The 14,965-nt window shown below is 41.9% G+C and overlaps 1 protein-coding gene across 2 annotated transcripts in view; it reads left to right on the top strand.

Annotated features, from left to right (window-relative positions):
- SPPL2B (signal peptide peptidase like 2B) overlaps positions 1–14,965 on the top strand; it is a 116,313-nt gene that overhangs the window by 37,161 nt on the left and 64,187 nt on the right. For both annotated transcript variants that reach the window (XM_085639663.1, XM_085639664.1), the window contains exon 3: positions 8,133–8,252. In XM_085639663.1, coding sequence (XP_085495789.1) covers positions 8,133–8,252 — 120 coding nt within the window. The remainder of the gene's footprint in view (positions 1–8,132; positions 8,253–14,965) is intronic.

The raw sequence follows: 14,965 nt of genomic DNA, 5'->3' as shown, positions 1-14,965 counted from the left end.
TATGTTTTATATATGTATATCTCAAGGTCGATGGAAGAATAAATGGGTATATAAGTGTCTAAATGGATGATTTTTATTTGAAAAATTGATTGTGTAACTGACTGATTAAGTGTATCATAGTGAATACATGGCTTAGTGAGTAATGTTTAAATATTTAAATATCTGTATCAGTCTCTCTCTGTGTATAAGTGGCTGCATGGGTTGGTGAGTAGCTACATGAGTGTCTATATAGGTTATTTGTTGGTTTTTTGAGTATCAGTGTCTGATGTCTGTATGGTTTGGTGGGGGGTATTACGTAGTGCATAGGTGCATGAATGAATGACTCAGTCTTTGTATGTGTTGAAGTCAGCATGTGTGCAGGACTCTATGGGTGCATGAGTGTGTATGGGTGTGTTAGTGAGTGATTGACTGTCTCTATAGTGTCTTTATGAGTAACTACATATGTTTTAAACTAGTATATGTGACTATTGGTGTATATAAGTGAGTATATGTGAGAGTGAGAGATTGAAAGAGTTCCTGAATGAATAAGTATGTGGTTCTATAAGTGATTGTTTAAAAGAGTAAGTATGTGTAAGTTTCCGTAAAAGTAAGTGTGGTGGTGTGTGTATAACTGTATATTTAAGTAAATGGATGTTTGATTCTTTATTAGCATGAGTGACTATGTGTGTGAGTAACTCCATGGATGAGTGGCATTGTGTAACAGGGTGTATAGGTGTATGAGTACATATGATGAGTGAGTACATGTATGAGTGACTGTATAGGACTGTTGGTGAATGAGTGGATGTGTATGTGAATCTTAGAATTACTGAAGAGGTTGTTGTAATTGGTATTGGTATGTCCATTGTTTTGAAAATGTTAGTTTGTATTTTTGAGTGTGTGTATCAAAGGTTATATTAGGGGAAGAGGAGCTCTGCCACTCTATCTCAAGGATGATGTCATCAGTGATGTCATCAGTGATGTCATTTGAGATGTCATCAGTGATGTCATGAGTGATGTCACTGACCATGTCATGAGTGATGTAATATGTGACGTCATCAGCAGTGCATTGCGGGCGCGCGAGTTATAGTTAGCTGAACTAACTATAACGGGGGAATTTCATTGGTTTTTTACGAGTAAAATGTCCAGCTAACTATAACATGTGTTAAACCTATGGTTTTTTCACTGAATTTGCAAGGTTTTTTAAATGCTAATCCCTAACTATATCGTTTTTGAAACCTTTGGTTTTTTCAGAGAATTTGTATGGTTTTTTATATGCTAAGTTATGTATTTTTAATTAAAGATATTTTTTTTTATTTAAATAAAATTACTTTATATTCATTTATATATTATCTGTATTTTTTTATAAATTATTTTTTTTAAAAATTCAATTTGGATATTTTTTTTTATTTAATTTTTTAAATTATTTTATGTCCACTTTTTTTTTTTTTATAAATTCTTGGGGTGCGCGCTCTGAGCGCGCACCTAGTACTATTTCGTAACTATTTTATGAATTCCGGCGTACGTTATTTACGTACGCAAATATACTTAATGGTGCGCGCTGGGAGCGCGCACCCAGTACGTATGCGTACGTACGTACGCATGCGTCCTACGCCCTCGACGCGGTTTACTTCCGCATACGCTAAAATTATGCGCAATAACGGTCGCGTATACGCGTGTTCAACGTATGCGCGCTAGGTACGCGTATATGACGTATGCACCTTCGCGTTTACGCGTTCGTGCATACGTCATCGCGGGGTGCGCGCACGGAGCTTGCGCAGTGCGCGCACCTCGGGTTTATACATAATAAAACAATATTTCTTATTGGTTATCATTACTTTCAGTTTCTAATTGTATCAATACCACACCCAATCCCCTCATGGCAAGTCATGTGATCAAGAATCTTCACTTTTGATTGGTTTGAAGTACTTTCTGTTCCAGATTCTTCCCAAACCACACCTACTCCCCTCATTATTAGTTCTGATTCCTTTGGAGAAGGAGCTATTCTGTTGTTGAGAGACAATGGCTGAACAGCAACCTACTTCAGACAGTGAGCAGGACACTCTTGAGAGGCAGAGGAACAGGAAGCAGAAAGACAGCTTTATATGGCAGTTTTTCACTTTTCCAGAGAATGAGAAAAAGGTAAATGCACCGAAAGTTACATGTGTACTTTGTAAAAAAGTCTTATCTCGTGGGAATCCTAACAAGAAATATTCTTTTAGCATTCACACTATGTTGAGACATGTTTACAAAATGCATCCAGTATCTTATCGTCGAGCTTCTGGAGAAAACCCTCCACCTGCTCAGCCGACGACATCAGCAGCAGCTCAGCCGAGCACATCTTCGGCAGCTCAGGGGAGCACTTCAGCTGCGATGGTGCCTTCACCTGTTTCTTTACCTCTTGTTGGTCCACCTTGTTTGGCGAGGTTGTCTACACGGTGCACTGATTGCGGTTCTCTTATTTCTGTGGGGGAGACCAGTCTTGATCTCCTTCAGAGAAAATTTGATGCGCATACGTGCACTAGGCCATAGATGTTTTTTCTTTTTTTGCGTTTTTCTCTTCCTGTTTCCCTCCATTAACTCAAGGGCTCTTTTAAGAGCCACTTATAAACTTAATCAAACAAATTTTGTTTTTAGAATTTTTTTTTGAAATTTTTTTGAGGTGCGCGCACCCATGTTTGTTTTAATTTTTTTTTTTTTTGAGAGACTACAATTAAAAATTGAAAATGTGATTGTACAGAAGTACAAACCTCAAAACCCCACTCGCTTAAATGCGTTTTTTTTTTATTTTGTTTTATTAAGTTTTTTTTCGGGTGCGCGCTGGGTGCGCGCACTCAGCGATATTTTTTTACAAAATATTAACCTTTTTTTTTGCCCTACAAGGTCCTACTTTAACCCCCTTACAATGCCTACTGGGTCTATTTTTACCCACTCTGCCCCCTTTTCAAGTTCTCCCCCTTTGTTTATCACCCCCTCTTTATGCGATTGACAAAATGGCGGCCGCCGCTTCCTGATTTCCACCGATTCGAATGTTTACTAAGATCTAACAACCAATCAGAATTGCGCTCGCGCACGTCTAGGTGCGCGCACCCAGCGCGCTTATATATATATATATTGATTTAAAGGCTATTTTCTCAGAATCTACTGAACAGATTTACACCAAACCTACAAAAGGCACTTCCTTGACCTGGGGACTACCTCTCTGCCAAATTTCTAGTAATTCTGTTCAGCCGTTCGGGCTGTAGCCCTGTCTAAAGGTCCTATGGCAAAATGCATGGGAAAAACGCGTTTTGGGACCCCCCTTTTATCTCAGCCCCCGCTTGACGAATCCCCCCGAGACTTTCAGGGTAGGAGCGGAGCGTAGCGCCCCACCTATTTTGAGAAATTCGCGAACATTCGTCGACCGGGGCCAAAGTTATTCCAAATAGAATGTTGCGGATTTCCTATGGAAAAGGGGTCCTAACTATAACTACCTACTGGCGACCGCCAGTAGGTAATATATATATATATATATTTTATTAACCTTCGAAGCTCTTTCTAAATAGTCAATTTAATGAAAACTGAATTGAGCAAAAGCTCACATTAAAAACTTTGGCAGTTTCAACAGTAGGAACATTTTCCCATGAAGTGAGCTGGCGTCCATGGGTTTGTGTGGCTCTAGTTCCATTTCATATGTAGCACTCCAAGTAAAATTTTATCCGCAAACTTAATTTTCCCACGTTTTAACTGAAGTGTCCGATAAATGGCATTTAGAGATTCCTGGAATTGTGGTGCATTTTTTTCACTTAATCCAGGAAATTGGTGGCGTGAATTTAAAGAAGGCTCTGACTTCAATCACATTTAGTGCATTAGCAGAACCTTTAAGTACATACAACACCAATACTGCGCAATGCCAGTGCTTGACCTCGAAGCATCATGTTCATCGACAAATAAAGTACGCTGTATTTTCTCAGAACAGCGGTCCCACTTAAGCGACTTAGATGGTGAGTGTGGCTGCCTGGCCATCCCAGCTAGCCACAATGGGGGCTTTGTAGTCCACATTACAGAGCTGCTATTCAGAGAGACAGAATGTAATTTTGAGAGTACTTGCAGCGAGAGGCTGATATATGTATTGAAACGCAATTTAATATTTAAGTGGGTGTTAAAAACACACCACAAATGTTTATGCAAGCCAGTTGGCGATATCTTTTTGGTGTGTTTAAGGTTTGCGTCACCAGTGTTTATCTGGATTCTTCCCTAAATGTTTTATTTTTCGCATACTTACAAGCACAGCCTCTCTTTTTACACACTAAATCTTCAAGAGACATCATATTTGAAAAATAGTCCATCGAATAGTTGAGTAGCAGGCACATAACCGTGCTGGTTACCAGTTTGAATCATAGCAGGGGCATCTATCTGCAATTTAATGCGGATGCTACTGTTGAGTTTGCAGATAGTAATACTCAGTGTTCAAACAAGAGACAGTTATTGCCGTATATGCAGTATCCATTTTAGTTTTATCTGTTAAAGCTCCTAGTAATAACTTTGAACATGATGGTAATCGTTCACAGCAAAGTTTTGAAGCAGTTCCAGATGCCACGTACGCATCTTCCTCCAAAAGTGAGAAAACACAGGGCATCACTAGAAGCATGACTGATTAGCAGTCAACAAGTGTGTGTGAGTTATCACTTCAGGCTTCATTAAGGTCTGTGCCATGTCGTCAGTGATTCCATTTGTGATGTGAAATCAAAGGCATTGCTGGATTTGGGTTGCCAAGCTAACCATGAATGTCGAATTGCAGGTTTAAAAAAACTTTTGGATAGTTAACGAAACTACCTCAAATTAAGTTTATTAGAATAGCTGCTTTGTTGTGGTATAAACAATGATTTTGCAATGTTTTAAAGACCATGACTTCTCTTTAATAAAATAAAATACCTTTTGGTTTTGGTATGGTGCTCTTTCTTCCAGTAGCAATCTTTATCGAAAGGCTTTGGATTTCACCCTTCCTCTTCTGCAGATCCCACTTCCATGTTCTACACCTTTGCAGAGCATGTGTGGGACATGCCTTTTTGGCTGTCCCCAGACACCCTACTTCCTGTAGGCCCTGTGCCACAGACTCTATTTGCAGGGTTTGAACTTTGCCCTTGCTCTTAGAGTCCTCTGTGTGCAGTCTATGGCATTTCAGAGCTGGCTGTATGTGCAGGGTGTGACGTTTGTGTCCTTGCAGTGGAGAGTCAGAGGTATAACCATTGGACTTTGTTATAGGGATTGATTGGTCATATAGCCACCGACTGCCACGTGGTGGAAGCAAGTGCCTTGCATAGTTTAAAGAGAATCTAGTTTATGGTGTTGTGGAAACAGGGGGGAGATTGTGGTCAGCAAGACTGGACAAGAAGGTTATTGTTGCCGTAATGTATCCTGATTTGGCAAAGATTGCATTGGGGTTATGTTTTACCGTGTTCGTAGGACCAGAGACTTGTATGAAGTTCAATGCTTTTGGTTTGAGTCTTCATGATCAGACTAAATGTTGACGTTGCTGAGGATGCATAGATTATTGTGTTGAAGGTGAGATCAGGGACGGTGTGAAGGAAGGTGCCGAAGACTGAATTGCGTGGTGGCATGTAAGATATTTGAACTGAAAGTGACTAGATTTGTAATGGGGGAGTAGCAAACGACTAAAGGTTTTAATTCTGAAGCTTAGTATTCTAGAAAGCTGGTCCTGGCTAAAGAGTTTCTGAAGACAATTGCCTTTCCTCTTCCAGTGCTCTTAGCCGGACTTTATTTGGTGATCAGGTGGGATGGCCTGGAGAAGGCAAATTTTGATGATGAGAAGGGTCAAGATGGGGTCTGTAGATAAGGATGCAGGTTATTGATGAATAGTGGTAAGTAGGAGCTGTAGCGTGCAGAGACAGTAGTGGTAGGGGGCATCATACTGCATCATAGACCTAGGGAGCTGGACAGACATTTGACAGACCTATAAGGGAGGAAGGATAAATAGGAAATGGATGTCAAAAGGGTAAGTAAGCTGGACGGTTGAGCTGAGAATTAGAAGCGAAGAGGGAGGGGGATGAAAGGATGAAGAGGAGGGTAGGCAAGAGGACATAGATATTTCAGGGATGGATGGTGTGTGAAGGAATGGTGTCTTAATCTTTTATGTCATGTTTCAGGGAATTGAACGTGGGTAAGCGGACAGTTCGTCTGGCAGGGCAGTAATAGACTGGAGAGATTTAAATATGACGGAAGAGATGTGAGTGAGGTATTGAGATGTTGAGGGAACTGGTGAATTCAGCTAGAAACTTTTGAAAAGAATAACCATTTTCTTTTTTTACTTACAATAGCAAATTTGGGTAGCGATCTTGCTAGCTATTCTCTCTCTCTCTCTCTCTCTCTCTCTCTCTCTCTCTCTCTCTCTCTCTCTCTCTCTCTCTCTCTCTCTCTCTCTCTCTCTCTCTCTGATAAAAAAAAGTTAGCTCATCATTCATGCAATTAATGCATCCATTCGTAGTGTATAAAGTGATGTTTGTGAGTGATTAATGACCCACCTGACGTTTCCTAGTGCATACTTACATTATTTTAACAAATAGATCTTCTGTAATTGAACCAAGGTTTAATGGCACTCTTGCCCATTTCTCCCAGCATTACCCCTTTACGGAAAGTATGTATTAAATGAACTCCTTCTAATGTCTGCTCCTCCCATATGTATCGGGCACCAGCTGAAATGACTTGCATGTCTACTCATCTGTGTTATTTTATTCATGGGTTCTGAATATAATGATGTTTTGACCACTTTCCTTCCCCAATCAAATCTACACAATATGAATAATGCTTTGTGGTATTTTTTTTTTTTAAGTTATCTTAATTGAAGGTTTTTAGACATTCACAAGCACGTACAACATCATATAAATAGGGGGTATCAAAGAAGAGAAGGAATGTGTAATAATGGCAGTCAGCAATGCACATACAAACTACCTGGATTGCACTATTCCCTGGTTCTGATAGGTCCACACAATAACCTCCCGTGGCACTTTTGAATATGTATTTTAGTAGAATTACAAATTTTCTAGTCTTTAGTATGCGCATCAATAGAAATACAGACTTACAAATATCTGCATAATAGCAGCGGTCTTTTGTCCGGTGGGTACATCAGGACATGGCCGTAGGACCTCCCGTCTATAAACACTTAAGTTGCACTTATCAGCTCTTGGGAGGATAGCCTGGTTGGAAGTGAGAAGGAGGTGGAAGAGGGCAATAGGTGTAGGGAGGGAAGAGAGGCAGGTGCGTGGTGGCTGGGAAAAATTCTCTACTACACCAACATTAACCACCCTTTTCATTTACGCACAAGCCAGTCACTTTTCCACACATGTTGAATTGGTCAGGTACCTCCTTGTGGTTTTGAGCGCGTTAATATGCAGTCATACCTAGTAGACATACAGGAGCTATGTGTGACACCCCCATCCGGTTTGACATTGGCCTATGTGAAAATCAGTCTACGAGGTCCAGATAGAGCCCTGTAAACAGAGAAGAGCTCCTCGTTATGCAGTGCCAGATACTATAGTTCAATTTCATCTCCATGTTTATTTGAGTTACCATTTGTTACTGCTCGCTTCATTTATGTACTGTTTGTAAAGCTCAGTTCTTGTAAGTAGAAATGACTGCTAGCCTAGGATTTAACTAGACATTAGGATCTGAAGATCATCTCTGCTCGCCGTAGTACTGCAGATCTTACCCAGACTCTGCCTGTGTCCCGGATTGGCTCAAACATTTTCAGGAGGTGTTCTGTTTATCCCAATTATTTGGCACTGTTGAATCAGTTCGAATCAGCCATGTAACCAATTAGTTCTGAAGTACCAGGTTGTTCTTACCCATATCAGCTTTCATTGGTCGTGTTATCAAAGAACCAAAGAGTTTCATCTAGGTCCATCTTGTCAATCTTTAAAAAATGGGTGATGAGAAATAAAACTAGTTCAAATTCCACTGCTTTTCCCTCTGCACACCTGTCCTTACCAGAATTCATAAATACAAAATGACCTCCTTTTAAGATTAACTTTGAGAAATTGGGAGGCACACCAAGTCTGAATGTGGCACTTAAATTCTTAGTGACTGTTTTGGAAAATGACCCTGTGACATACTTCTTTGTATGTTACTATAACTAACCACTCCTTTGGTTTTTTTTCTAGGTGTCTTGTGAATATGGTATGCTCCATGTCATCTCTGAGAAGGTAAACAGCAATGGAAAAGATTACTGCATCCTCTTCAACTCGCAGTGGGCACGCTTGCCTCATGATCTTGCCAAAGCAGTAAGTATACAGACAGAGGTGAACTTGTTATATACATTGTTATTACCTGTGATACCGCAGGTAGGCCCAGTCTTAAAGGACTGACTAAAGAAAGGGCGTGTCTTCGAGAGGACTGGGACAAATAGTCCAGCTGAAGAAGATGTTATGGAAGTAAAGGCATAGTTGAGTCCATGGTTCAAGGTGATACTCCATACTTTTCCACGATAAATGCAAGCTACTGCAACAAAAGCAGGAGAAATGGGGGGCACGGTCATCAGTGGATATGTAGTATGCTTTAGTCGTGACACTGAAAATCTGTTTACTCTGGCTACAAAACTCAAGGTCCACAGCTCAACTCGTAAAAGTATATTTTCCAAGGTTTACATCTACCTGTTGTGGAAGGATGGGGCATTTAGGGATGATTGCCCAAGATCCTACCACATTACAGCACCTGGCCATCCAGCTTTTATTTATTCATTTAAAGTTTTGGGGATGATACTAAGGCAGCCAGTGCGGTTCCCACCCTTTGCTCTTCCTACTGAAGATGTTGACATGGTCGGCTTCCATCTCGTTCTGCTTCTAACATGACATCGGGTTGTTCGGCCACTCCTTGACTGAATAAGGCAAGAGGAGTTTATCTGCCTATTTGGTACATTATGCACTGCACTGTCATTACTCTTTAAATGTGTGGGCACTGTACAAAAATCTTCCATTAAAGCACTACTATTCAAACAGTGTTGGTTCAGTGCCTCTTCTCTGACTCTGTAAAGCTGAAAAAAAAATATATTTATATATATATATATATATATATATATATATATATATATATATATATATATATATATATATTTTTTTTTTGTTTTTTGTTTTTTAAAGCCATGACGCAACAGCACTGGCTGCAGCATATCACTTTTTTTATTGCTGGATGGAGGGTGAGGCGAGTGGCATCTACACCTTCCGTGTTTCACAGCATTCCTCAAACATGCCTACCTCCAGGCCCCCCAGCCAGCAATTAAAAATAAATTGATGCAGGCAAACTGTAACATGGCGAATAGCACGGTTTCCTTATTCTTTTGTTCTTTCAATTTATCTTCTATATATTGTTGAGTTTGTGTGCATCTTATTTAAGTGGGTCAATGTAAGAATGAGTCCATGCGTGGGTAAATGGATGCATGTGTGCAAGGATCAGTGACAATGCATGTACAGTGACGTTTGTGTGCCTCAACGAATGAATGAAGAGGCAATTTCATTTACAAGCCATACCTATTGGCATTGCCAATGCTTGTTGTATCCTTCTGCATGGGCACCTACCTGTGTATTTCTTTTCTTTTTTGAGCGAAGAGTAGCATTAAACCACGAGGCATCCAGGTTGGCTGTGATCTTTGGAACCTTTTCTAAGAAGAAAGTAGACATTTTATTTGCTGGCTCATTAGAGGTTTTTGAACGTTTTGAATAATCCAAATGGCGCTGGAAATTGAGTATCCTGAAAGGTGCCTAATTAAAATCATGAAATCAAAGTCCCCTCAAGTTGAGGACCGTGAATATAATGTCTTTTAAACTAAGAACATTTGAGAAGTGAGTGTGAGAAAGTGCCATCTTTCTTGCATGGTATGCCCCCACGAATTGCTGAATGTACTTTGGCAGGAGTCCAGGGCACACTCAGTCAATCAGGTGCCCAGGGCCTATATTCCTTCCCTAAAACAAACAAAACCTAAATTGGCAAACCCTGGCCACATGTCAGCCCCTGGTAAAGGGTACCCTAGGTACCCAGGGCCTTGTGACCAGGGAAGGCCTCTAAGGGCTGCAGCACTCATTGTGCCACCCTTAGAGGCCCTGTACCCTTACACACACACACACACACACACACACACTGCCTTTGCAGGCTGAGTGTTTGGGTGCAAGACAAAAACAAAGTCGACATGACACACATCCCTGTGTGCCATGCCCATCACCTACACTGCCATGGCATACATCAGCCACCCCTCTAGCTGGGTGCCTTATGACAAAGGTGTGGGCACATGAGCAGGAGCCCTGTGCCCCTACAGTGCCCAGGTCCATTCCTGAGCACTGTAAGTGCAGTGCTGCCATTTAAGAGTACATGGTGCTGAGAGCTCGTCAACACAAGCTCCACAGCACCATAATGGCAACACTGAAGACTGAGAAGTTTGATATGTGGGATTTAATGTACCAAGCACCCCAGAGAGCATCTTAGAGGTGCCCCCTTCAACCTAACCTACAATCCACGTCTGCTTTGAGGCTGCCTAGGCTGCCACCCAGCAGACATGTTGCTGGACCCCTGGGTAGGAGAGCCCCTGCTCTCTTGGGCCTGCAACAATGCACATCCTGGGCGAGGTGCTAAATCTTCTCCCCCAGGATGGGCAGGGGGAAGCTTCAAAGGCATGCTGCCTCTGTGAGCTTCCCCAGGCCACTGCAACCCCCACTCTGGCGGGAAGCTTTGGCCGGAAATCCCAAATAAGGACAGGAGATGTGCCAGCCTGCCAATCCCACCCCTCAGGTGGGGGGAGGCAAGGTGAAGCACATCTCCGGGCTCTCGCCATCTTGAAGATGGGGAGCCCTACCCAATCAGGACTAGGCTACTGCCCCCCTCCCACAGGATAGAGGCAGGATAGGGGGTGTACCCACCCCAGGACAGGGACCCATTGGTCCCTGCCCTTCACCTACCTGTAACGTCCCTAAATCTAGTATTTAGGGGCACCCTGAACCTTCCTTACCCAGATTCCAGATTCAAAACTACAAAGAAGAGCAAGAAGAAAGAAGACCTGCCCTGCAGCTGCTAAAAAGAGGAAGACACCAACTGCTTTGGCCCCAGCCCTACCGGCCTGTCGACCCTCGAACCTGCTCCTGCTCCAACCCGGCATCTCTTCTGGCCAGCAACCTCACAAACCCCGGAGGACCTGGCTACCTTTTGGCTCTAAGCCCCTGGGACTCCCATGAGTAGAGGCTCTACTCAAAACCTACCTCTAATCCCTGGCAGCAGCCCGGAACCGCAAACCCAGCACACTCTGCGCCAGCCAAGCCTGGCCAGTGCCGGAGTGGACAAAGACCACGAGGACGACCCCATGGCGACTGTGACCCCGAGTCCGGCACCCAAGGACCTCCCTCGACACTCCTGAAGGAGCCTGCAGCCTCAGAACAAGGTGCCCCCCCAACCGCGATCAACAGAGGGTAAGATTGCCCGACACCAAAAGGCACCTCTGCACGCGGCGGCCCCCTGTGCCCACTCCCGGGGTACCTACCTATCCTCCAACTACCCAACTTACCTCTCGAAGTGGTGGTGGCACCTGAAGAATCCTCGTCCCCGAGCTTGCAGTCTTTTTCCAAACCGGAGATTTCCCATTGAAATCAATTGAGCTCCCCAAGGCTCAAAAGCACCCTGCACCCAGCCGCCCGAGTGGCCCTGGCAGTGAAACCTCTACACCTACCTACTTCCCCACTTGCCCTGAGCAAGTGACCATGAGCCCAGCTCCCACAGCCGCGTGGCTTGCCAGTCAGCAGCCACCAACCAAGGCCCCCCTATCCCTCATAGGATAACATTGGGCCTAACTCTCTCTGCACCCGGCTGTCCTGTGCCGCTGAGGGTGAACTAACTGTACCTACCTGACCCTGGGGGACCCCTGAGTCTATGCCCAGAACCTCAACTCTGCCAGTCGAGTACTTACCCTTAAACCGATAACTCTATTTTCCTCATAGGGTAACATTGACTGGCTTTTTCCTGAAATTTCTTCTAAGTGTGGACTTTTCAAATCTTAAAATATTCACCAAAAATCAGCCGAGTAACGAAAACGAAATTACTCACCTGCTCTTAAGTGAGCTCCCAGTGCTGGATCTTGGTGCCCAGCACTGACTCTGAAAAATACTTACAACTGTACTTACCCGTAACCCAATTTTCTTCCGTAGGAAATCATTGACTGTTTTTCTGTGAAATTTCTTCTAAGTGTCAATTTCTGCAATCTTTAGATATTCTTCAAAAATCGTACAATATCTGAAAACGTAATTACTTACCTGTTTTGGATAAAGGTCCCAATACTGAGTCTAGGCACCCAGTACTGGATTACAAAAGTAACGAGAACATACTGTACCTGCAACTTGAATATTCTTCCATAGGGAATCATTGACTGTTTTCTTTGAAATATTTTCTAAGTGTCAACTTTTAAAATAGCTAAATATTGTTTAAAAATCATTACAGTAACTAAGTCGACTTTCATCACTTGATTCTGAGTACTGACCCAGGACTGAATCTAGGATCCAGTCCTGGAATTCCAAAAGTAATCTAAAAAGTAATCTGTTGCAAATAACTTGAATTTTCCATTGAGCTCAATGCATTGTTATGTTTAAAATAGAGTTGCCTATTGCAACCACTTGTAACTGTTTACAAAAGTCAATTGCATATTGCAAAAGTATTTATATGAAGCATCTCATTCTGAGAAAGTATATTTTAAATCCAAGTGTTGGTCTAAAATAAAACAAGCATATATTTTTTTATATATAAACCATTGGCCTAGAGTTCAGTTATTGAGTGTGTGAGACCATTTGCTGACTGAGTGTGTACAACAAATCCTTTACACTGTCCTCTGATACTGCCTTACTGCTCGACCAAGCTACCACTTTAGAGAGTAAGGTTATATCTAACTTTAACCTCTGTCAAACCCTGGGGGACTGTGGACTGTGTACACCCTGTACCTATTGAGGAACAGTATATACAGAGACACTTTCTCACAGTGAGGCCATACTGGACTGGCAACCCTGCAAATTGAGGTCTTGCTGTGTGTAAAGTGAGCTTTTTGCAAAACTGAAGCCATCCATGTATGTGAGCTTATCCTAAATATGCTAGAATGAGGGCATTGAAAAGAAAAGTGAGGTCCTTCCTGATTAGACATGTGCATGTGCTATTTTGTTTTGATTACATACCTTGAAAGAGAGGTCCAGGCTTTTCTGTATCTTTGCTCCAGTCACAACTCATTACTTGTGACTATATTGCCTGCCTTCAGTACAATTTTTTTCATGTAAGGGCTGATTTTGAATGAAGAATATACTTAGCAAACATAACCCAAAATAGCACATGTTGTCCATGAAGTTCTCCATTCTCTGTTCTTAAACTTTGATGTAGAGCTTTCTCCCCATGACTCACAGTTGGTCAAGAACCATGCAAAATTTTAAAGTCCTCAAAATGAGGCCTTCTGTTAATCCCTGTTCTTTTGTGTTAACTCGAAATGTGACCAATTCAAGCATTACTCCTGGTTACCCCCAATGCTAGCGTGGGCATATTCTGCGGTGGCACATCTCGGGGAATGGTGCTACCTGTGTGGGCATTCTATAAACATTTGCAGGAGTCATTTTAAAGTCTCTGCTGATGCAACGTGACACTGTTACTAGCTTCACGTGAATTTCCTCTTCATTCCATTTTATCTGCTTCATCCTATGATTGGACAGCAAACAAAACCATTTTATTGTGTTACAATGTGGGAAAAAATCAACATAAGTAAAGTATATTTTAAAAGTACAAGTAGGAATATTTTGCACGATAATCAGATAGACCCTAAATATTTAAGCAACGGGAAGAGGCATTTGAGGAAATGTACCGTGCCTGTGTTTTTTGATTAACCTGTCTCCCGCCGCACAGCCAATTTGCATGTCTGATATGAGCCCAAAGGACGTCAGTGTTGTGGCGGCATGTCTGTAAGAACCCATGTCATTGGATGGGTTGCCACCTTGCTCCCTGTTTGCTGCAGTTGTCAGAACTGATTATTACCAGGTACTAGTCATTTTTTTTTTTTTATAGAATCCAATCAAGTCTGCAACTCCACAAAGGTATCAGGCTGTCAAGTGAAAAATCCAAGCAGAAACATTGTGTTCTTATGGCAGGAAGTGAGATGGCGAGCCTCGGGTAGAGCCATCAGTGACCCTTAATCTTGTTTTTGCTGCCTTCCTTTTTTAAATTCATCTTCATTGGTAGTGGTCACGTATTTCGGAATGCACTGACGAGAGGAGTGGACTGTGACACAGTAATCTCAATTACATATATGGACTGGATTCGGGAGGCACACGCAATTTAAGATTTCGGTAGCCCTTAAGCCACATTAAATCCTTCGTGGTTTTGTGTATATTATACTTCGAAATTGATCGTAGTGCATTATTTGCATCTATTTGACGTTTGGAATGGAATTAGCTCCGGCTGAACAATTGATGGTTGCTCTCTATCTGTTTTGTCCTGATGATGACCTGTCAAACCAATAAGGTCAAAACATCATCGCCTTCCTTGGCAAAAAAATAAGAGGAAGCATTAAGTGTATTTTGTCTTTGTGATCCCATAAAAATGTTATTGTATATAATATTTCCTTTTTTGACATTTTCGTTTACACTATAGTTTGTCCTTTGTCATTGATACTTGTTTGTGTAACCTTGTGAGCACCTTATGTAATAATGTATATTTTTATTTTTTCATTCATGTAAAAAAAAATGTTTAACTGTTTGAGGGTATTTTGGTATTTGATTCTTTAAATGAATTATTTGAAGTTATATAGGTTTTTGCTTTAAAATAGGAACCTGAACCATTTTAGCATTCATATAGCCTTGGGTAGAGCCATCAGTGATCCTTGATCTTATTTTTGCTGCCTTCCTTTTTTTAAATTCATCTACATTGGTAGTGGCTTCATCCAGTAGCCCCGTTCCATCATATAGCTCGGTTGCTGCATTTCAGTCTGTGCGGTGTCTTT

Source organism: Triturus cristatus, chromosome 12 (genome assembly GCF_964204655.1).
Source record: "Triturus cristatus chromosome 12, aTriCri1.1, whole genome shotgun sequence".
Classification (NCBI taxonomy): domain Eukaryota; kingdom Metazoa; phylum Chordata; class Amphibia; order Caudata; family Salamandridae; genus Triturus; species Triturus cristatus.
Note: the sequence above shows the minus strand (reverse complement) of the source record. Positions and strands in the feature narration are given on the sequence as shown.